The sequence below is a fragment of the Toxorhynchites rutilus genome, chromosome 3 (assembly GCF_029784135.1).
Source record: "Toxorhynchites rutilus septentrionalis strain SRP chromosome 3, ASM2978413v1, whole genome shotgun sequence".
In the NCBI taxonomy this organism is placed as follows: Eukaryota; Metazoa; Arthropoda; class Insecta; order Diptera; family Culicidae; genus Toxorhynchites; species Toxorhynchites rutilus.
In genome coordinates, this window is record NC_073746.1 from 171,122,970 (window position 1) to 171,146,751 (window position 23,782).

The 23,782-nt window shown below is 39.6% G+C and overlaps 1 protein-coding gene across 1 annotated transcript in view; it reads right to left on the bottom strand.

Annotated features, from left to right (window-relative positions):
* The window catches only part of LOC129780387 (cytosolic 10-formyltetrahydrofolate dehydrogenase), a 33,421-nt gene extending 10,326 nt beyond the window's left edge, over positions 1–23,095 (bottom strand). The window contains exons 1-2 of the mRNA XM_055788595.1: positions 22,882–23,095; positions 1,613–4,313 (exon numbers count right to left, since the gene is read on the bottom strand). Of these exons, the coding sequence (XP_055644570.1) occupies positions 1,613–4,313; positions 22,882–22,926 (2,746 nt within the window). The 5' untranslated portion in view covers positions 22,927–23,095. The remainder of the gene's footprint in view (positions 1–1,612; positions 4,314–22,881) is intronic.
* Between the last annotated feature and the right edge of the window lie 687 nt (positions 23,096–23,782).

Genomic DNA, 23,782 nt, shown 5'->3' on the forward strand with positions numbered 1-23,782 from the left:
GCACGGTTGAAGCGAAAATGCCAACAAAGGAGTAAGATCTGCACGCACATTCACAAACATTACTAAGGATTAGATAGGCTTGGATAGGCGAGGAAGCATTCTGCAAAATCGATCCGACTAGCGAATGCGAGCTACGTCAGCCAAAGCTGGATGTTGGCAATTTCATCCGTCATTCCTATAGCACAATTTGGCTTATCTGCGAATCATTCCCAATGCGGTCGTGTCTTGGACACCACCTTACTATTTTTTTTTGTTTGGTTACGCGATCTAGTATCTATACCGCGATCTATACCGTTTTGACCCATGTTCCGAACACTTCATTTTAAAAACTAAATTTATTAAACATCAATGTTATAAATAATTGAATATTGAAAACCCCGATATTCTTTTGGATATAACCTTAAGTATAACAACATTTATGGGTATCAAAACAACATTGCTTTTCAGTAAATTTAGTTTTGAAAATCAAGTGTTCGGAATTTGAATCTAAAATTAAGTGTTCAACATTTGAGCACATCGAAACATTTTTACATGTAAAATGAAAGCATTTTAATTGAGACGGAAACCTTGCTTGCTTGAACAATTTAAAAATGCCACTTCCTCGACTTGCACTGTCGACTCCTTCACACTAAACAACGCTATCCTTATTTGTTGTCACTATTATGAATTTTCTGTACCCTTATCTTCCTCAATGAATTTTATCGTTTCGCCAGTGTCCGAGAACGATTTTGATATTGAATGAGCTGGTATATTAATATCAGTGAATGACAAAACAAGGGATATTTCCTTTTGCTCACATTCCGTGAACGCACAGCAGAACGAAAGAGCGAATGAACGAAACTGAATGAACCAACTGTTATGACCTGCTGTGACTTGGCGTTGGTTCATTATCGGTATCCCATTTTTAATTTTTGGATTTCTAAAATGTTTGTTTATCGTCGGTTATAATTTCGAATACCTATTGTCGAAATTTGTGAAACTCAGATCAGTAGTAGGAGAAGTTGTTCTTGTAACTCTGGTGTGATCAGTAACTCTTTGTTTACAGTGGCTTGGGGGATTGCTTTCAACTCAGCGGATTTTGTATGCTCTACCCAATGAATGTTGAAATCACCCATTTTTACAATTCGTTTTTCTTCACGCAGACTTCAACAGATGTTTTGTAACCATACATCTTTTAAAAGTATTAAAAAGTTTTTGTCGTTGCTGCTAGGCATATTGTAAATTCCAGCGTAGACTCCAGACATTTCGAAGCCATGAACTTCTACAGCTAGAATTATTGATCTCCACTTATATCATTAGATATTTGTTTAAATCTCAACGAGTTCGAAATGTGCATAGTTACGTCTCCAGTATGTGCAGATCTGAATAGGCAATTCAACATTGTGTATTCAACCACATTGAATCCATATAGATCAGATATTTCTGTTAGGTGTGTTTCAACCATAACTGGTATTGTGGTTTTTGTTTTGTTGAATAATAGTGATTCAACTTCGTCGAAATGTATACGTAAACCTGCAACATCCAGATAGAATAATTCATGCTTATGATAAACTGGTTTCTTGGATGGCAAACAGAAGTAGTTAACTAAATCCTCCTGCTAAGCAAATATTACCTAGATCTTTGCCGAATCCGCTCTGCTTGAAACCACCGAAGGGCGCAGCTACATCAGTCTTGTTGTAGGTGTTCACGAATACTGTCCCTGCCTCCACCTTTTCGGCAAACAGCAGAGCTCTCCTAATGTCCTTCGTAAACACCCCACTAGCCAAACCATATTCGGTGTTATTTGCCCGCTGCACCAACGCGTCCAAATCGCTACTGTGGAACTTGGATATGATCATGATCGGTCCGAAAGACTCTTCTTTGGCGATGAACATGTGATCCTGCACATCGGTAAACACTGTCGGTTCGAAGAAATAGCCTTTCCGGTTTGGTACTCGTTTGCCACCAACAACCAATGTCGCACCTTCTTTCACTCCGATTTCACAGAACTCCACCAGCTTATCCAGATGGGCTTTATGGTTCTGTGGCCCATGTGCAGTCCCCCTATTGAGTGGATCCCCGATGGCAATCGTTTTAGTATTTTTAACGACCTTCCGTAAGAATTGATCATGAATTTTATCCTCCACAAACAATCGACCAGCGGCTATACAGTTTTCACCCTTATTGAAGAATACAGATGACATACCCATGCGGACAGCCTTGTCCAAATCACAGTCAGCAAATATGATCAGAGGACTCTTACCTCCCAGTTCCATCGAGCATTTTTTAATATTCGATTCCGCACATGTTGCCATTATTTTCTTCCCAATCGGTGTCGACCCGGTGAATCCGAGTTTTCTCACCAGCGGATGTTCGGATATTGCCTGACCTGTGACGGAACCACTCCCGGTAATCACATTGATAACTCCCGGTGGGAATCCCGCTTTCACTGTCAGCTCTGCGAACTTGAGTGCCGTCAGAGGACAAACCTGTGCTGGCTTGATAACAACGGTGTTCCCAGCGGCAATACAAGCGGCCATTTTCCAGGACAACATCATCAATGGATAGTTCCACGGAGTAATCAGCCCACAAACACCTATTGGTTCTCTTTTGGTGAATGTCAGTACGTGATTAGGCTTCGCTGGATTCACGGGAATTGTCGACCCCTCGATTTTATCGGTCCACCCTGCATAATAGCGCCATGCGTCAATCGACATTCCAACGTGGGTTTTCAACGCAAGGGTATAAACCGCACCCGAATCAACAGATTCGATGGTCGCTAATTCCTCTTTGTGTTGTTCCATCAGATCAGCTAATTTGTACATCAGTTGGCCTCGTTCTCTTGCGGAAACTCGACTCCAAGTTCCTTTGAATGTCCTATGGGCACACTTGATCGCATAATCCACATCCGATTTCGATGCGGCTGCCACTTTGCAAATGATCTGCTCCGTCGTGGGATTCACGATATCCAATGTTTTGTTATTCTCAGCGTTTAAGAATTTTCCATTCACAAACATCTGTGTTGGTACGCTTATCACTTTCTTGTTTTCTCGCAGCACGATGGCCTGAAATTCCGGACCAGCAATTGATTCGCAAGCTCCACTTCGTGTTCTGCTGATGACTTCATTCGAAAACTCGACAAAACTGGGAGCCATAAAAACATTTTCGTTCTCTAGTGGTATCTCTAGTGCGTCCTTAACTTCTTCAACCAAGCGAACCACATCCATTGAACCTGCTCCACAAGTAAAGAAGTCAGTATCCGCTCCAATCTCCACCTTTAGAATCGATTTCCATATGCCCTTCAGAGTACCTTCAATTTCGAGCTCTTTTTCGGTCAACTCTAGTGGCACTGTCTTCTGCCTACCTTGCACAAACCATTCGCTAGCTTGAATCATCTTGCTTCCTATCTTCAGACGCTTCACCCTAACCAAGTGACCGTCATTACCGACAATCAGTACACCATCTCCATCCACGAAAGCACTTCCGGTGGCTCCTTTAAAACGAATAGGCTTTGCATCCTCCAAACATACCGGGCCACACAGAGACGCCCCATGCAGACGAACCAAGCATTCGCTCCCGTCATTTTCCAAAACAACCGCCACTGCTCCCGGAACCGAATCCAAGCCTCTGATGAAATTGAATATTCTCTCAGCCGACTGGTCCAAATTGATGTACTGATTCTCCTCACGAAACAGGGCGGGATCATAGGTGGCACCGATCTCTGTTTGGGGAATCTTCGGAGCCACCCCTTCCGCTATTTGGTCCACCGCCTCCACCATAGCAATCACACCCTCCGGAAAGAGAAACCTCTTGTACAGCGTGTCCAATGTGTCATCCCCGTACACGGGACACTGCTTCTGCAGCAAAACTGGCCCTGTGTCCAGACCATCGTCTGCCCAGAAGATCGAAAATCCTGCCACCTCATCGCCCTCGATCAACGTCCACGAGATGGCACTGGCGCCTCTGTGCCGCGGTAGAATTGACGGGTGGTAGCAGATGCTCCCGAACTTGGCTCCATCGATAACTTCCATCGGAATGAACTGGCTGCAGAACGGAAGCACATTCAGGTTCGCCCCAACCGACCTGTACTTGTCCAACACTTCCGCAATGGGGACGCCTTTCCTTCGCCAAGCGGAAATCTTGAACACCGGAATGTTGTTGGTTCGTGCCGTCGTTGCCAAAACATCCTCCCGGGAGCCCTTGTCTGCGATTGTGAACACGGCCACCACAATGTGTTGATGCTCCAGAAGCACCTCGAGCACCTCGGCCGCGAAGTTGCTCTGGCCGATGATTGCTATTTTCAGATCTTCGTGGTGGTCATTGTGGTTGTTCACCTGGAACGAAATGAACAAAATAAGCGATAAGAGGCGATCAGTTGATGTGGGGTTTTTGGAAGTAGCGTTTCGCGGAGATAACGGCATATGTTTCATATAGGGTAACACTGGGTGATTTGGTCATATTGGGTTATTTGGACCACCCCTTTATATAAAAAAATACGACTTAACTTAAATTTGGTATGTCATCTCCTTCTATTGTTGAACCGTATGTACCTAATGTGTATTTTGGTAAAACTTCACAAGTACATGGAAACGGTAGGATGAACACAGCAAGCACTTTGATTGTCAGAAAATGTGAATTTTTCGATCGTGGTTTCAAGGTTTTTTCCCCTGATTAAACAAAGTTTTCGTGTATTGTGCAGTAAAGTTCTGTACGCCTACAGAGGAGGAACAATTGCAGCGAAACTGTAAGTTTGATAACAATGAATGAAATAATTGCATTTTAACTTTTGCATGTTGTGTGAGGTGAATTGGTCATATAGGTTTGAAGCTTTTCTTTGGTCTAATTGATTCCAGATGTCTTTTTTATTTTATGACATATTTGGTGTTTTGAAGCATGATATAATGATAAAACATTATTGATTGAGAGAAAACAAGTGCAGCTCAAAGTTCAATGTGACATTTTCTTTTCATTTTCTTTAGTATTGGTTTAGAAATATTAGGCGATTTGCTTAGGGGGTCCAAATTCCCCCCATTTCGGCTACAACCAATACAATATTCAGCTAGAGCAGCTATACTCAACCTATGACCCGCGGGGCGTTTGCCGCTGGTCCGTTACCATTTTCACGGAAGCTTAAGAAATTTTTTAGAAACCATGAGATGAGAATAATGAAGTTTGACACATTACACATTATTACACATTACGCATTTACACATTAGTTAGCTGTCTAGTTAGTAGATTGAATATCTATTAAATGTATTTGATCCGATAATTGGGGCTAATCCTGTCCACATTAGTGATTACAAATGAAAATATGGATATGAAAATATGAATATTAAATCATTACCTATTTTTTGACACGAGACTGCGTCTTTTAGTAATGGTACCAAATCAGAAAACATGTCACGTTTTTTATGAAATAGTTTTACCAAAATTTATGGTAAAACTATTTCATAAATTTTTGACGTAGGACTACGTCTTTCATTTCTATACCGGGGTGTAAAATCAAAGTTTCGAAATCGAAAGCGTTACGCCGGAGACCGAGATTTTGAGCGTTAATAGCTCCTAAACAACTGAACGAAATGGTATGATAAACACTTCATTCGATAGATAAAATGTCTACGCGTTCTATACTTGTTACTTTCTGATCCAAAAACTTGTTTCAATAGTCTTAAAATTGCTTTCAAAACAGGCTATTGAAATCACCAATCGGTATATAAGCGAGCGCCGCTCGGAAATCCACTCAGTTCTAATTGAACAGCGATTGGAGCATGTTGTCGCTGTTGTGTGAAGCTCTTCGTTTATCATGAAAGCGCGAATGAACGGTGTCACCAAGAGCCTGTTTGTGCACCTTAGCCCAGAAGGGAATCCATCAGGAGGAGAGATATGCCACAAACTGTTCCCCGGGAAGATCTCGAAGCAGCCGCTACACACACACACACACACACACACATACACGCGCGGAATTCTTTCCGTTTGGATGCCATTCAGCATCGAGAAAGATTCGGAAAATAATCTGCCAGTTCCTCTGGGAATTTAAAAATACATTCATGTGAAAGAGTTTATTTGAATGTTTTCTATGCATGTAACACTGTGACCAAATATGTTTCAATCAAGTGCTATTAACAGATGGTTATCGAGTTAGCATTAACCACTGGTGGGCTTCCAGTATCGAGGAAAATGTGGAAATATCTAATCGTTACTGAAAGTAATCTGCCAATTCCTCTGGGAATTTAAAAATACATTCATGTGAAAGAGTTTATTTGAATGTTTTCTATCCATGTAACACTGTGACCAAATACATTTGGTTTTGTGATTTTTCGATCAATCGCAATTAACAGAATAGCTTCTGAAGATTATTCTTCCCCATCAGTAGAATATTTCCGTATCCAATATTGGATGCATAAAACCTTGTGCATCCAACGTAACACTCTCGTTTTTCGAAGTCCCCCAAATATTCATTCATTCAGAATGAATTCAGATTCAACTTTAAACAAATGATCTCTAAATCAACGATAGTCCTACGTCACCCTTGCGGTTATACCATAGATATAACCCACTTCCTGTTTTTTTTTTTATTTTTCATATTTTTTCGCTCAGAACGGATTTTGATGGTTTGCATTCCAATCGAATCGGAAATTCTCTAGAATTTTCCCGATAAGATATACATTACGATTCCCTAAACCATAAATGATCTAAATTAAGGGAAATTGTAACAGTATACATTTTCCTATCGTGTTCCCATGGCCGAGTATGTATCAGCGAGATACAATACAGTAGAACCCGATTATCTGCGAAATAGTCGGGCTAGCTCACCGCGAATAAAGAAAATCGCGGATAACGCAATGAAGGACTGAGTTCAAAACTTCAAAAAAAGGTTTTTCAGCATGAAAACTTTGTTTTATCAATACATAAATCATGAAACTATCCATCTACAAGGTCGTGTACACTAGTGGTCAGATAATGTGAAAGCAATGACCAAAACAAGAGGGCATGAGCCTATCATTCACTGATAAATTCCGGGAAGACTTAAAGATTTACTATGGAACTCGCTGTCGCGAATAATCCGCACCGCGGATCATCCGCTCGCGGAAAATCGAGGTTCCACTGTATTTGAATATCACTTGCTAATCAACCGAGCGTAAAACGGTCGTTCGAAATGCAAATGCAACATTCGTTCTACGGATAATGTGGATAGCGAAACTATTTCAATCTTAGCTCCCACGCAGGGCTCTACATAGTCATAGTCAACTGAGGATAGTCAGCTGACTAATTGACTGACTATATCCATAGTCAGTTAGTAATGACTTTTGGCTTCTTCACGCAGTTTCTCCGCCAAAACGACTGAACAGTCAGTCGGGCGTTTAGTCACTATCTCCCTCTACCGACTCGACTTAATCATTTCATTCTTCCCAGTCAAATTATCCTCATTGCATTTTGAAGTGACTTCCCCCAAAATGAATTCGTTCCTCTCTTTCTCTCTCCCTTGTACATGTGCATGCATCGATATTTGAGTTCAACGTGGTTTGACATACGCTACAGGTAAGCTAGATTCTTTTGTATCGTACACGAAAATTACTTACACGTATAAAATAACGTGCAGTGTGTGCCTTTATAGCATACTTGATAAATGTCTAAGTACGTTGGTTTGAGTTCGATAATAATCCGTCCATTGATGGGGTAACTTTTTTTTGCATTAGAAATCATGGGCCTGATCACGAACGTCACTTCACGGTGAAAACGGAATGAATTGTATGCAATTTGTATGCACTTCACATCGTTTTCACCGTGAGGTGACGTTCGTGATCAGGCCCCATGTTTTCGTTCCTGGACGTAAAAATAAGATTGTGTACGCGGGTATGAATTAGTGTCAGGGGGAAATGGAAGTGTCGATTGAAGTCAGTTGAATGAAGAGGCAGATTTGTATTCATTAGTCAAAGTCAGTTAAAATAACCACTGACTGGACTAGTTCACCAGTCATCCTCGCTAGTCAACGCTAGTCAATTCATTTTCTACTCAAGTCACTTTTTATTGCCGGCGGCTGCCGAAGCAACTCTAGTCGTAGCGAAGCTGCTGAGAGTAGAGTCGGTCCTCATTTTTCACCTTCGAAGATTTCGGGCCCTGCTCCCACGTTTTCTATTCAATTAGTATAAACAAGCCATTCGCGATTTCAAATTACAGTATTCACAATTCATCAGTCATCAGGCAACGAGGCTTTCGGAATGCCCCTTTTCGAGGCCGAGTGTTTAGTTTAGTTTTCCAAATTGGTCTTTTTCAAGGCTAGAAGTGAATGAACTAATGAATTTTAAAGCCACCATAATTCAATTGGATGTTTGAGAACCCTGTATTGTTCTCTAGTGCGGTTTTTCGATAATGCTGTCAATCGTATTGAGTCCATTCAGAGGAGATTTGTACGCTTTGCGCTTCTAGGACTTCTCTGGAGGGATCCTGTTAACCTTCCAAGTTACGAGAGTAATTTGTTGAGCATGCAACTCCTAAGTTCGTGTCGTGACCAGGGTTGCCAACTATATTTTTCAAAAATCAGGGAGAATGGAAATAAGCATCAGGAAGAAAACAGGATAGTTGATATTGGGTTATCCGGAGAGTTTGTGTCGATTTTTTGGAGAACAAGAGCACAGTTTTTATAGGCATAATCTTTCGTCATCTTTCATACAGCTTAAAAATTATATCTTACCAGATCATGTTTGCTTTCTCATAGAAAACTGTCCAAGGTATTTTTCATACTGTCCATAGAATTTAACGTCTTGTCCTTCAAAGAATTTTGCAGAGATCTGAACCTGTGATAATCTGAGGTTGTAACAACTGGTTAGTTTAGCTAGTGTGATAGGACCTCCCAGCCAGGCTCTAAAATATTTTATTGTGTAACTTATCGAGACATGAAGCTTTGCGTTGACCTGATGGGAAGAGTATGCCAATAACATTTATTTATTTATTTATTTATTTATTTATTAATATTATATTTCATCCGACAAGTATGTCTTAATGAACTAATGTGTAGTGAAACTAGCTGAACACGAAACGCTTAATTCTACTCTCAAATTCATTAATCGTAATATCAAAATCAAACAAATGGGCAACATCGTTGAAGCATTCCATCATTGAACGTATTGGTTCGTGGAGGGAGTAGTCTCGACGTCTGAACGGCAGGCGAAGGAAGTCAGAGCTACGGAGAGTATAACCAGGAACATTGATGGCGATTTGCGCAAGTACGTTTGGAGCATCAATTTCGACGACAAGAAGTCGAGCGATGAATATTGCCTTAGCCCGTTTCCGCCTTTGCTTCAGCGTTTCCAACTCTATCAACTGACATCGATGTTCGTACGGTGGCAAATTCAGCGGATCATTCCATGGCCCTTAATTGATTCGATGCGAGCAGCCATAGTGCTACGATAAGGGTCGATAAGGGTATTAATGAAGCGGTTTCTAGAAACGGCCAAACCAAGCACGAATACAAGGATCTCAGCGTGTAAGGATCTCGGAATTCTCTGCTCAATTTGCTCACAAATCCCAATTGACGACGAGCCTTGTCTATGATGTCTTCGTAGTGGTTCCGAAATGACAGAGCTGGATCAAGGAAGACACCGAGATCTCGAATCGTTTGAACTCGACTTAACACTTCGTCCCCGACAGTGTATTCGAACGACAAGAGGTTCATCTTGCGGTGGAAGCTTATGACAGAGCATTTTGGTATGCTTAGTTGCATCCTGTTTACGCGACACCATGCAGCGAATTTATCAAGAAGTTTTTGGAGTTTACGACAATCTTCAATGCTGTTGACGTCAATGTACAGCTTAAGATCATCAGCATATACCAGGCAACAGTCGGCTCCAAGATACACGATGGCATCGTTGATGAACAGTGAGAATAGCAGCGGTCCCAAATTGCTACCTTGAGGAACTCTGGAGCTGCTTTCAAACCAGGTTGAGGTGCAAGAGCCAATTTTGACTGCTAGTTTTCTAGCAAGGAAATATGAGCGAAACCATTTAACGAGCCTTACAGAGAAACCAAGTTTTGCTAATTTAGCCAGAAGTATACTATGATCAACCTTGTCGAATGCTGCTTTGAGGTCGGTGTAAATGGCGTCAATCTGTCGGCCCTCTTCAATTTTGCTAAGACAGAAGGATGTGAATTCACACAAATTTGTAGTGACACTTCTGCCAGGAAAAAATCCATGTTGGTTCGGGGAAATGTAGTGTCTCACCTGACGAAACATGTGTTCCGACATAATTATTTCAAATAGCTTTGAGCAAGCACTCAGCGATGTGATGCCCCGATAACACCGGACATCGTGTTTGCTTCCTTTTTTATGCACCGGAAATATGAACGATGTTTTCCATCGAGTCGGGAAGGTTGCAGTTCTCAGAGACAAGTTGTACAAATGAGTGAGTGGCTGCTCCAGATGTTCGAAGCATTTTTTCAGAACACACGCTGCAATTCCATCAGGTCCATAGACTAATTCACGATGTTTGGCCTGGATCGCTACCTTTAATTTGTCCAGTCGCCAGCAGTACTTATGGGAATTACCGACGTGTTACTTGGTAGATGCTTATTATACAGAATTCTTTTCCAATCACACCAGACACAAAGCATGACTTTCTTCGGCTGAAGATCGACTTTTTGGTTAGCTTAAAGTTGTTTATTTTGCGCATATCTTATGTTTTGCCGAACAATATTGTTGTAAACTCTTCAAAACGGGATTTTCGTTGCGTTTTTGAAGCGAGTCGCAGATTGAAGGTATTTCAATCAAACTGTGTCAAATCGTGAAGATTTACGTGGCCAAGCTTCACCAGATACTCATCAACGGTGGATCAGTGGCGGCACGAACTTGATTTTGGAGTGAGAGGAAAAAGGTCTCGCTAAATTATCCTCAATGTTCTTTCATTCATTTGGCGTTGATGGCATTGAGCTTCTTTTTCTGTCATAGTGAAGCAAAAATCATAATGGATTTTCTGGTGGAATAAATGCACCATAAATAGGCACACTGTACTCTCGATAACGTGAATCGCTTCGGATTAAATAATAAACGAAAGTAAGACCAATCATTAGACCAGAGAGCTTTTTTATGTAGGCTATTTGACAGTTCTCATTTCCAACCAGGAAAACTTTGACAGGAATCCCGATATATTTATTACGGGTAATTTTTATTGTGTTAAAGTAGAAGAACTCAAAAATCAGGATAATTCAGGATCATTTCAGAAAAATCAGGCAAAATTGAGTGGTTGTCAGGATATCAGGATACGAGCCAAAAAGTCTGGGAAATCCTGAAAAATCAGGGAGGTTGGCATCTCTGGTCGTAACTTTTCCAAGGCAATGTTGATTGCTGATCTCTTACGAACAAATATAGACTGCGTTGCGCTTCTACGGCACTTGAACTTAAACTAACTTAAACTAACCACAGAAATTTTAAAACTGACAACACGTTAAACTAACAAAAAAATCGTCTAAATTTGCGCTTACTCGATTCTTGTGACACATTGAAATCAAACACAAAGTAACACTTATTGAAAACACGACACATACTCCGCACTGGTTCATGTTGGCCATAGTTCGTTCTAGCATGAGGTATGATGAGAAATGAGTGTGGTCGTGATGTGGACGAAGTGCAAACCTAATGAATTTCCTTTGAACAGATTCAATGCGTTGTGTTCCATTTTGGTAATACGGAGACCAAGCAATAAATGAGTATTCCAGGATAGGACGCACAATTGAACAATTGTGTTGATTCGACTTAACTGTTGATTCGCGTTTGAATTGTACGCCTGCCAATGTGTAGTCAAAGCAAAGGGTGTGCCTTTACACCCGAATGATATAACGGAGCACTTAACGTTAAGCGACATACGATTCTTTAGACACCATTCGGCAAAAGCTTCCAATTGTTGTTGCAGGAATAATGCGTCTCGCGGTTGCTGTATCACGTAGTAGAGCTTCAGGTCTACGGCATACGAGAGTTTCAGACATTTCATCGTGAAGTTGACATCGTTCATGTACAGCAGAAACAAAAATGGTCCTAGGTGACTGCCCTGCGGAACACCAGACCAAACCGTAAACGGTGATGAAACATGATCTCCAATTTTGACGGACATGCTACGACCAGTTAAATACGATCGGATCCAGATGACCTTTTGGTTACTCATTCCAAGTTTGTCAAATTTAGTTACTGCTATTCGATGATTCATCTTATCAAACGCTGCGGATAGGTCGGGGTAGATAGTGTCTACTTGTAGTCCATTCTCAATTTGATGTATCACGAACGAGGTGAAGCACGTCAAGTTAGTGGTCGTGGAACGCTTAGGCATAAATCCGTGTTGTTCCAATGAGATATACTGTGAACAACTTTGCATTAACGCCTGAAGCCTCGATAGTTCGAAACGCTCAGTTTGCAGCCTTTCTTATATACTGGAAAAACATACGACTGTTTCCAGCATCTCAGAAATACACCGGAAGATAATGGCAGGTTGAACAGTGTCGCTAGAGGTTACGCAAGTATGTCCACACAACCTTTCAAGACGAGTGATGGAATGCCGTCCGTACCACATCCTGTGGGTTTTCGTGTTCGTAGTTGCTGCAATTACCATATCGTCAGTGATAACAAAATACAGCTCAGAAGCAAGAAGTCGAGGTACGTTTCTGGTAGAAGCGGATCGATGTGTTCATTGACAAACACATTACTGAACTGAGAGCGAAACAGGTCAGCGATGTCGGTAGTCGTATCAGCTTCCAATGAACCGTTGGTCAACGTAGATGGTAAACCGGATTCCTTACGTTGGTCTTTGACGTAACGCCAAAATCTTTTAGAATTTATCTTAAGGCGACTCTGCAGACGGTCTTGATAAGCACTGTAGAGACGATTATTAACTGTTTATGCTCAGCATTCATTTTCAGATATTTCGCTCTTGTTGAGTCCGTACAGTGCTTGCTAAACTGTCTCAAAGCAGACTGCTCCACTCTTTTAGGATACTTCAGGGCACCATTTGACCAGGCAGGCTTCGTCTTCACTGGAACAAACCGATCGATTGCATACAGTAGAATACTGGACATGTTCGATGCAGCGAGGTTAGCGTCACAATCTTGAAAAACATCTATCCACTCGATTTGTGCGAGGAAATTGGTCATCGCGGTAAAATCAGTTTTACTGAAATCGTACGAAACACTTTCAGAAGCATCGTGAAATTGTCGGAAAGGTTACAAATTAAGATTCACCAGTATAAGAGGATAATGTCGCGCTATTTTAACAAGTGGTGATGGTCCTTGCATGAATGTGCAGTGCTCACATAGTTCTTCGTTGACGAAGCACAGATCAAGTATGCGATCGTTTTCATTTTTGATTCCTACCATCTGCCTCAGCCCAGCAGTTCTTGTGATATCAAGCAAATCGAAGATTGCGAAGAAAACGGGGAGAGAAAACCATGCGAGTTATGCTGCCAAGAGATTGAGCTCAAGTTGAAGTCGCCCAGGATCATAATGTGGTCTCTCGATCCTAGTTGTGAAACCACCCAATAGAGAGAGTCAAGATGTAGGTTGATCCAAGGTCCATCGTTTACCCTATCAGGAGGCATGTAAACTACGCACAGGTAAAGTGTAGCGTCCAAAGTGGTAATAGCGATCCACAAATGCTCTACCGTCGAGCAACTCGGAGGATTGAGCGCACGGGATTTGATCCTTGAGTAAACAGCCAACAATACATCACCTCCTGTGCGTTTCAGCGACGAGCGATCCTGTCTGTAGACGGAGTATGAGTTGTCGAACAGCTGACTTGATGCAGTGTTTCCATTGAGCCAGGTTTCGGAAAGGGCGTAACTGTCGTAGGAGCCATCACTCAGGGCCAATTGGTACTCTACGAGAGAGCTGTTGATACCACCAACGTTTTGGTAGTGAATTAAGATATCCGAGGAATTGTGCGATGCCCAATAAAAGTCCCACCGATATGTACATATGTTGTCCTAAACATTAATCACCGCAGGCGTACGGTTAACTGTGTCAACATAACGGCGGGGTAAAAGTCCGACACCGCATAAACCGTTGCTTAGCAACCGTTGGCCCTCGACTTCACTTTGCACCTTCAACGAGCTCGAGGTAAGACGTTCTTGCATTGAAACAGCTACGCTGGGTGATTCCCTAATAATATGATATTTAAGAAACGCACAGGAATCAGGAGCGCCATTTCTCTGTTGTTGCTCATTCCTGTGCGGTGAATAGACATCAGAAGAAGGATTACCGTTATTTATGGAGTACTTGCCATGGGAGGCAGTCTTCAGAATGCAACTCGGTGCTGATGCGCAACAATATTTTTGTACCCAGTTGAGCCTTCACTTCTTGTGCACACATGCGCTCTGGCGAATGAGCACGCTCCGAAACACAGATGAAATGTTTGGTTGTCAGCACCGTTCTTACGCAGAGATTTTCTGAGTTTTACGCTGAAATTTGCTTGCGCCGTATTTCTATACTGCGCGCTTGAACCTGGATTGCTCTCTCTGTTGAAATATTTTTCTTCACACAAGCGTATACGGTTCAAATGGGGGCGCGCTGTTGTTTTTATGCTTTGCTTAGAACGAACGAAGACAAATGGGGCGCTAGAATTTGATGTGTATGTGTGTATGTGTATATTGAGTGAGACGCGCATCACACAAGTGAGAATAAATGTTTAGTATCTGAATTCTGCGCCGGGTACATTTCGTGCTGTCGTGCTTATGATTTTTGTGCTCTTCGTACCAAGACAGAATACATGTTTTCTTTGAGCGCTGATGAAATTTAAACGTAAGCGCAGCGCTACGTTTGTTTTCTGAAGACTGATGGGAGGCAGATCGGAAGACCCCTTCGTCAACACTATACTCAAGGCCGGGACGACTCCTTAAGTAAATGTTTTATTTGATTTGATCATAGAATGTGTTCCTTTAGCAATTGTATCAATCTTAGTATTATGAATAAGTCAGTTTAAGTAATTGTATCGTTAGCTACAAGAAAATATAATGAAATACAAGGTCAATTTTTTCCCAGAATCTCCATTTGATGTACAAAAAAAAAGTAAAAATTATAGATTTCCGAACAATGAAACCACTGAATTCAAATGCAATTACTACGAACAATCACAGTCCTACATCAAACTTCCATATGTGCCCCTAGGCAGACCCATCAACGCATCGGAAGGGTTCTTACCATCGAGTAAAATGGACGGAGTTGCTCGATACACCAGCAAAAAAGTTTGACGTGTTGCAGAGATTGATAATCCCTATCTCTCTTGGATTTTCTGTAACGATCGCATGAGCCTGTCGACAAAACGTTCCGCCTGCCCATTCGATGGCGGATGGAACGGGGCTGTGCGAGAATGATTAATGCCCAGATTCCCACAGATTGAACAAAAATTATAACCAGTAAACTGGGTTCCGTTATCGGACTCAATTGCGACACTGAACCTCCTTCTATCGATCCGAAGATTTCATAAATGATTAATGGTCAGACCATAACTTGAACCTATCAGATTAGTCGGCCCTAAAGCAGTTTTAAATTACTAAAATTTGTATGAATTTTTTTCTTGGCGTTATTTACCTACTTGGAGTACGTTGTTCTGACCCTAATTTAAACTATTTCATATGAATTTTCAGATATTCTCACCAAAATTTACCATTATAATATAAAATTATCTTTAGACACAATTTTTGTATGATTTTTTTCTCTACTTGCAAGCAAAAGTGATTTTCATTTACATCGAGTACTAATTTGATTTGGAAAAAATTATTTTCATAATTTTTATTTTGAAAGTGTGTTCATTTCTTCTGTAATCCCATATTGTCATGCCTACTCCCCCATTTCGTAATACGAAGCTCAATGCCGTCAACGCGGATAAATTCCGTCTACCATAGTATGTATGAGTTGCAGAAACTTGACACTTGACTTGATACCGGGAGGCCCCGGTGCTTGTGGGAATGTCACTTCTTGCACGAAAAGATCCAGGACACTTCTGATCTACCCTTTTTTTCGCTGACAGCATGAGCTGTTTTTTTCGAGCTGCCGGAACTCGTCGGTGTGATTTTGCAGAGTCAATGGTGCGTCCGGTTTATTTCTAAATCCGGATGAGAAATTTTGTACGAATATCTGCGTGCTCATCTGTTGACAATGTGCAATGCACGGATAAGGCAACCACAACTCGACGCTGGCTCGGGAGAATAAGTTTGCTATCTATAAAGAAATCATCCTTCCATTGATTCAATATGGCGTGGTGATCTGATGCGAAGAAAAAAAATGAAAATTCATTTTTTTTTCGATCTTCCAGACAGGAGTCCCCCTTAAGAACGCAGGACTATTGCAATAATTAGAAATAAGCCAAATTTATTGAGACATTAGAAGAAAGGTTAAAATTATCATCATCATTACACCAAATTAAAGAAAACACAATCAGTAAATAATGTTGTATTATCGAAATAAACAAAAATAAAAACAGCAAAATTTCGAGTTTATATAATGTCTCGCGCCAGTTAGATAATGTTTCGCACCAAAATTGCTCGTAGTACTGAAGGGCTTCAGATTTAGATAAAGTTTGTGGCAAGCGCTAGAATACGCTTGGTACAAGGACAAGTCGGAAGAATTTTTTTGACGATCAGTCGGTCACTGGAATTATCAAGTTATTATAATTTGTTTCATTTGTTTAGGAACCACACAGTAAGTAATAGGAAACTAGTATATAGCCTGATACCAAACACACGGGATAAACATATCTTTAATCACATAATAATGTATGAAAATGGAAAATGACAATGTGTTGGTTCAAGTTATTGAATTTCATTCGAAGATAGTAAGGGAATGGAGGGCAGTTTCGGACAACACTTGTAAAAAGTAAGTGGTACAATTTTCAACCAAATTAAAAATATAAGTATGTTAACAACCCTTTCACCAACAGCTGTCATATGGTTTGACATCTCCTGGTCGTTTATTACTTACGAAAACAACACAGTGCCCTTTTTAATACACTTTTCGAAACTTTTGAGCTTGAAGTTGTAAGTATTTCTCTAATTCCTTTGTAAATGATTTTGAAATTTAAGTACACCACCTCAATTAGTGACTAATATGAAATGAAAAAAAAGTGCATACAACGGGGAAACAAAGGTCTATTTATTAGATAAAATTATGATTTGTCCTCGGATGGTGGTGGGGCATATTCGGACATCGTTCACGGGGCACATTCGGACACTATTTTAATACCTCATAAAATTTCTATATGATTGTTGTTTACCAACAAACATCAATTTAGTCTAATTCTCAGATCTAATGATGGTTCGAAACCAAAAAAAGAAAACCAATAGAACTAGCATCAACGAAGATGAGATGGAAAGAGCTACCGAACTAGTTTCGAATAGAAAGTTCTCATAATTCTAGATCACAGGTGGTCCAACTGGGTCCATTATCTTTGCTAATTTCCCAACTAACGGTTGCATAACGGAAAAACTGTTTCTCAATGTTCTGGAACATTTGAAAAAAGTAGCAAAAAGCAACGTAAACGAATCAGTTTCAAAAAATCAATCAAAAAGTCATTGCACTTTGGAAACGGTTAAATATTGCCGAGAAAATTGCACAATTCATGTACCTTTTTCACCTAATGTCACAAATCGCTGACAACCGCTGGATGTTTCAGTTATGTGCCCTTTCAAGCAAAAGCTCTCAGTGTCCCAGAACGATTGGCTACTCAACCATCCTGGAAAAAACTATTTCTATACACGATCTTTCAGGTGTAGCTGCATCGGCTTATAATGCTTCTTTCAATCTGAGTAGTATCCTAGCTGGATTGAAAATGACAGGTTGCTATCCATTTTCAAGAAAGGTTTTTTTCGGACAAGGATTTTGAATGCTCAAATGATTTCACCTACTGGAGCGGAGGTAGCAACTGACTCATTGGATAATACAACAATGCTGCAAAACATTGCGGCTACAGCACAGATAGATTTTACTTTAGCAACTCTGTCCCCGGAAAATGTTGAACCTTTTTCAAAAACTTAACCGCGGAAAACCATCACTCGAAAACGGAAGAAAACGAAGCCACGAATTTTTACTGACTCTAACAGCAGGCAGTTTCCTTTCAGACAAATACTGATAAACAGAAAAATGCAGAATATGCTGGAAATAAGAGTAAACGGAAGTAATTGTTGATAAACATAAAATTTTAATTTTTTTTTCCTTGTCCGAAAGTGCCCCAGGACTGTCCGAAACTGACCCACACATTCACACATTCGGACAAAAAGGCAATTTACAAAAAATTGAATGAACCATTCGTAAACGCATCAACGCACACCTCTCACACACTCATATGATACATTGATGTCCAAATGACAACCAGGATTTTTTTCAAGTTTACAAAAAATATTAAAAATCAAGGAGAAAAAAGTATCCAAATGTGCCCCCCTCTCCCCTACTAATTAGAATCAGAATTTGCTAAGGTTTGCCTTGTTCACTCCTATAGGTCTACAAAACTGGGCCATTCGCAATTTGGCTAGGCCATTTCGAATTCTGGATGCTGTAGGTAGGCAATCAATCCATCACATTATCGGAGACTAGGAAATCAGCACTACATTTTTCGTGTTCATATGTTCTCTCTGAAAAATATAGTTTGAATTGATTAGGGGAGATGGGGGCACATCCTGGTTGTCATTTGGACATCAATGTATCATATGAGCCTGTTAGAGGTATGCGTTGATGCGATTACAAATGGTTTATTCGAATTTTTGAAAATTGCTTTTTTGTCCGAATGTGCCCCATGTGTGGGGCAGTTTCGGACAGTCCTGGGGCACTTTCGGACAACGAGAAAAAAAATTGAAATAAAAAATGTTTATCAACAATTACTTCCGGTTCCTCTTATTTCCAGCATATTCTGAATTTTTCTGTTAATCAGTATTTGCCTGAAACTAAGTGGTGCGGACTCAATTCACTTCATTTTCAAGCAAATTCATGCATTATTTCAAGCGATTTCTTGCAACAAATTCTTAGACCACCAGAGATGCCAGATTTACATATATGTTTGTGAATTCACAGAAATATCTGTAAAATACTTTTTATTTTTGTTGCAGACTTTTTGGATATAGCAATATTTCACAGGTTTATGAAAAATGAGAGGCTCTATTCATCACATCAAAGATATTTGACTCACCGTATGACATTTTTCCATAGTTTTAATACATAAAAAGTTTTCATATTTAGTTTATATCAATACACATGACGTTAGACCTATTTTTTGAGTCATTCAAACGTGCGGACGGCAACTCCTAGAGGGATCTCTTTTGAGTAAACGACAATGAGTTGATTCTCAAAGCACTGACTGAACATCTTTGAGTAATATTAAAATTGACTACATCCAAGCGATAACGGAGATCATTTCATCCCAGTTCATGAGCATCCCTTCAAATGGAAAGCCAAATCTGTTCGTAAGCGGAAAACCCGAAGAAGGGATGGGCCAATTTGAGCTTCTTTGTTTTGTTGTATTCGTCTCTTCTCGTAGATCAATATAATGTAGAGCAAAATCGGAAAACTCTGAAGGAATGTCGGAAAATTTGGAAAATTGTGTTCCCATATGACCGAAAATTACATCATGATAAGCGTTGGTAGACCATTCGATGTTTGCGCTATCGAAATTGATCTTTGTTCGTAAGTGGAAATGGATTTTCAGGCAAAACGACGCATTTCTATATCTTCTATCTATCTATATATCTATATAAATAAAAATGGTAAAAATGGAAGGCCAAATGTGTTACTAATCGCAAAATCCGATGAAGGAAAGGTCCCTTTTGAGCCATCTTCATTTTGTTGTATTTGTTGTATTCTGCCCATGAAACAATGTTATGATGAGAAAAAGTTCAGAAATTCGTTCTAAAGAATTCATATCAAAACGATAATTTTGGGCGTAACCTGTGGTCTGAAAATCATGTCTCAAAAACTCAAAAAATAGCATCTCTGAAATCGAGATATGTTATGTAAAACATCCTCATCTTTCAAGAAAAATATTTAAAATATAGCTCTCTCTAGTCCAAAGCCATGAATACAATAAAAAACAAATACAATCGATAATTGCGAAAAACAAGAACCATTTTTTGCAGGTTCAATATTTTTAAATAAAAAGCTAGCTCATTGGCTTCATTTAGATATGTCGATAATCTAAACCGGTTCAATGGTTCTGAAGTTAAGAATTTTTGAAAAAAGTCAGTTTTGGGAAAAATTTATTTTTCAGACCACCCTAAAATGGAAATGGTCACCCTAACGAAAAAATAAAAAGTACGGGTCTAATGTTTTGCGATAAAGAACAAAACTACGACTTTTTATCGAAATCAGAGAATCACTATATCGGTTTGGCATGGAATGGCTGTATATATACAAAATATACATATACAAAATATACAATAATATACAAAACACAATCTTACGTGCATCGCGATGTACAAAATATTAATGAATCTATGAAAATTAACGTTAAAAGACATTTCTACAGATCCGCACACTTTTACAGACATTTCCACATCTTTAACAGACTTTCACATATTTTTACAGATTTTTTTTTAAATCATCTGGCAACTCTTCGTTCCACTTTTTATCGAATATTTTCAAATCGCAGGAGTAAAAATTTACGTGACCGCGACTTCGTTTGTTTTTATTTCGTTCGGAGAAATATTATATCAGGGAAAGTGGACATTAAAAATGCGTTGCTCAGTGAAAGGCGTTAACGTTTTATCGTAAACCAAAAGTGTAGCAAACCGTTCATACACATTTTCAGGTTTATTTTGATAGAAATACATCGATACATTTCAACCGGAAGAGAAACCTCGTGAGAAACCGTAATGTCTTTTTCACAATTAAGCCGGTAGTTGACTCAGAAGATTACGTCCATCATCAACACGAAGCGCAGATTGCTTCACTGTTATATTCATCACCAGGACTAGTGGATCATAATTAAGCGGATTTCATTAGGTAAGCTTCACTAGCAACGCTGTTTTCACCGACATTACAAAAAAAAACGTCTCCAAAACATTTCACCTTTGCTATGTAGGTACGTATCGAAATTCGCCGATGTCGAATTTTGCTCCCACATTAAAATCTTGGAGTGAACTAAGTGTTATTCGTAGGTTGTTTATATTCTGTCAGGTTCTGATACCTTGCAATATAAGATGCTCTTTCAGGGATGCAATGGTCAATTAAAAAATTGACGGAAAAATGTAGTTCGTTCGTTTTGATTATTTTTGCCTTTGATAACAATACCATTTTCATAGTGTTGATTATCATAAGAAAAATAACACTTCTGATCATTGGATCTTTTTTGACATTTCAATTGGATTTTTTTTTGACAGCCGTTTTGATTCAGTCCGCCTAGTTCTGAAAGGAAACTGCTTGGTATGAGAGTCAGTAAAAATTCGTGATTTTACTTTCTTCCGTTTTCGAGTGGTGGTTTTCCGCGGTGAAGTTTTTGGAAAAGGTTCAACATTTTCCGGGGACAAAGTTGCCAAAGTAAAATCTATCTGTGCTGTAGACGCAATGTTTTGCAGTATTGTTGTATTATCCGATGAGTCAGTTGCTACCTTCGCTCCAGTAGGTGAAATCATTTGAGCATTCAAAAAACCTTTCTTGAGAATGGATAGCAACATGTCATTTTGAATCCAGCTAAGATATTACTCAGATTGAAAGAAGCATTATAAGCTGATGCAACTATACCTGAAAGATCGTGTATATAAATAGTTTTTTTTCCAGGATGGTTGAGTAGCCAATCTTTCTGGGAAATTGAGAGCTTTTGCTTGAAAGGGTCCATTACTGAAACATCCAGCGGTTGTAAGCGATTTGTGACATAAGGTGGAAAAGATACATGAATTGTGCAATTTTCTCGGCAATAGTTAACCGTTTCCAAAGTGCAATGACTTTCCGATTGATTTTTGAATTTTTAAAATTGATTCGTTTACGTTGCTTTTTGCTACCTTTTTCCCTACCTACCAAGAAACTGTTTACCCGTTATGCAACCGTTAGTTGGGAAATTAGCGAAGACAATGGATCCAGTTGGATCACCTGTGAGCTAGAATCATGAAAACGTTCTATTCGAAACTAGTTCGATAGCTCTTTCCATCTCATCTTCGTTGATGCTGGTTCTATCGGATTTCTTTTTGTAGTTAAGTTGTCCGATTGTGCCTCGTAGTTAAACAGTGTCCGAATGTGCCCCACCACCATCCGAAGACAAATCATAATTTTATCTAATAAATAGACCTTTATTTCCCCGTTGTATGCACGTTTTTTCATTTCATATTAGTTACTAACAGTACTTAAATTTCTAAATCGTTCACAAAGGAATTAGGGAAATACTTACAACTTCAAGCTCAAAAGTTTCAAAACGTGTATGAAAAACGGCACTGTATTGTTTTCGTGTGTAATTAACGACCAGGAGATGTCAAACCACATGACAGCTGTTGGTGGAAGGGCTGTTAACTTACTTATATTTTTAATTTGGTTGAAAATTGTACCACTTAATTTTTACAAGCTTTGTTCGAATCTGTCCCCCTTTCCCCTACTGCTAAACTCATCCAACACATTGAAGTTATTGTAATATTTTAGTATATACTTCTACGTTGAAGCACAGTTTTCATGTTGACATAAAGCATTGAAAATTGCCGAGCAGTTGTGGACAAAGGTTTCAATAACAATGTTTTGGATAAAAATTGTACGTTCACTTCATAGCCTGATATTCAAATATCTTGCACTTGCACTATTTTTTATGTTTGATTTTGCAAAGAAATGAAGCCAACAAAACTGTGTTTGAAAAATGTTCAACCCAAATACCCAAGGCAGAAGGAGATTACAGAAACTCTTAGAATTTTTCTAATTAGTGTAAATTCTAATATTGTTATCAGACCCCAAAAATAACTTCCGATTACTAACATGTCCATTTGTTTTGGTCTCCGCTGTCGAGTTTGGTGGACTCATCGCTGCTTTATTCCTTTTTTCTATTTTTCGCACGCAAACAATCACTAAGTTGAACTCTATGGCACACACTTCCAGATTTAGCCGCACAGCATTACTTAATTCGTTGCACTAATCACAATAATGATCTGTTCAAGTGTAAACTTGTCCGGTGACTGATCTACTAACCCAGCTGTGGGCCATCATTTATAGAGCTTCCTGTGTGATCGGCCACGGAATATACACCTTATCAATTCCGCTGCAATATAAGGCAGCCATACACATGTAACCGGCGGACACACGAAGCGTAAGCTTCAGACATAATATTTTACGTGTTGATAGAGGCTTCTTTCCGTGTGTAACTCTCCATAGCAATGGTTTCTTGAAAACAACCGGCGTATTTTTCGTTAAAAATATTAAGAGATCAAATACTCTTCTTGCTTCGCATCAAGCCATAGATTTTGTGTCACGCCACCGAGCTCCCCACCGTAATTTAATACGTGTTTACTACGGGCGGCCGGTGGGAGATCGTTTGAATCAATTTTCGATTCACTTCAATATTTTTTGGCGACCTGTACAACTCCTCTGATCTATATACATAAAAATTTCGTGTCACGATGTTTGTTACCGAACTCCTCCGAAACGGCTCGACCGATTTTGATGAAATTATACTCAAAATACTTGGTAGGTATGAGAATAGGTTGTAAACTATATATAATACTGGTAGGATACCGATAACCATACATTTAATACCGAATAGGTTGGCTCTATGCAGAAAAAAAGATCTGGATATTTTTGACGTAGAACTACGTCTTTCATTAAGGGTGCCAAATCAGAAAACAGGTCACGTTTTTATGAAATAAAATTAACGTTAATAACT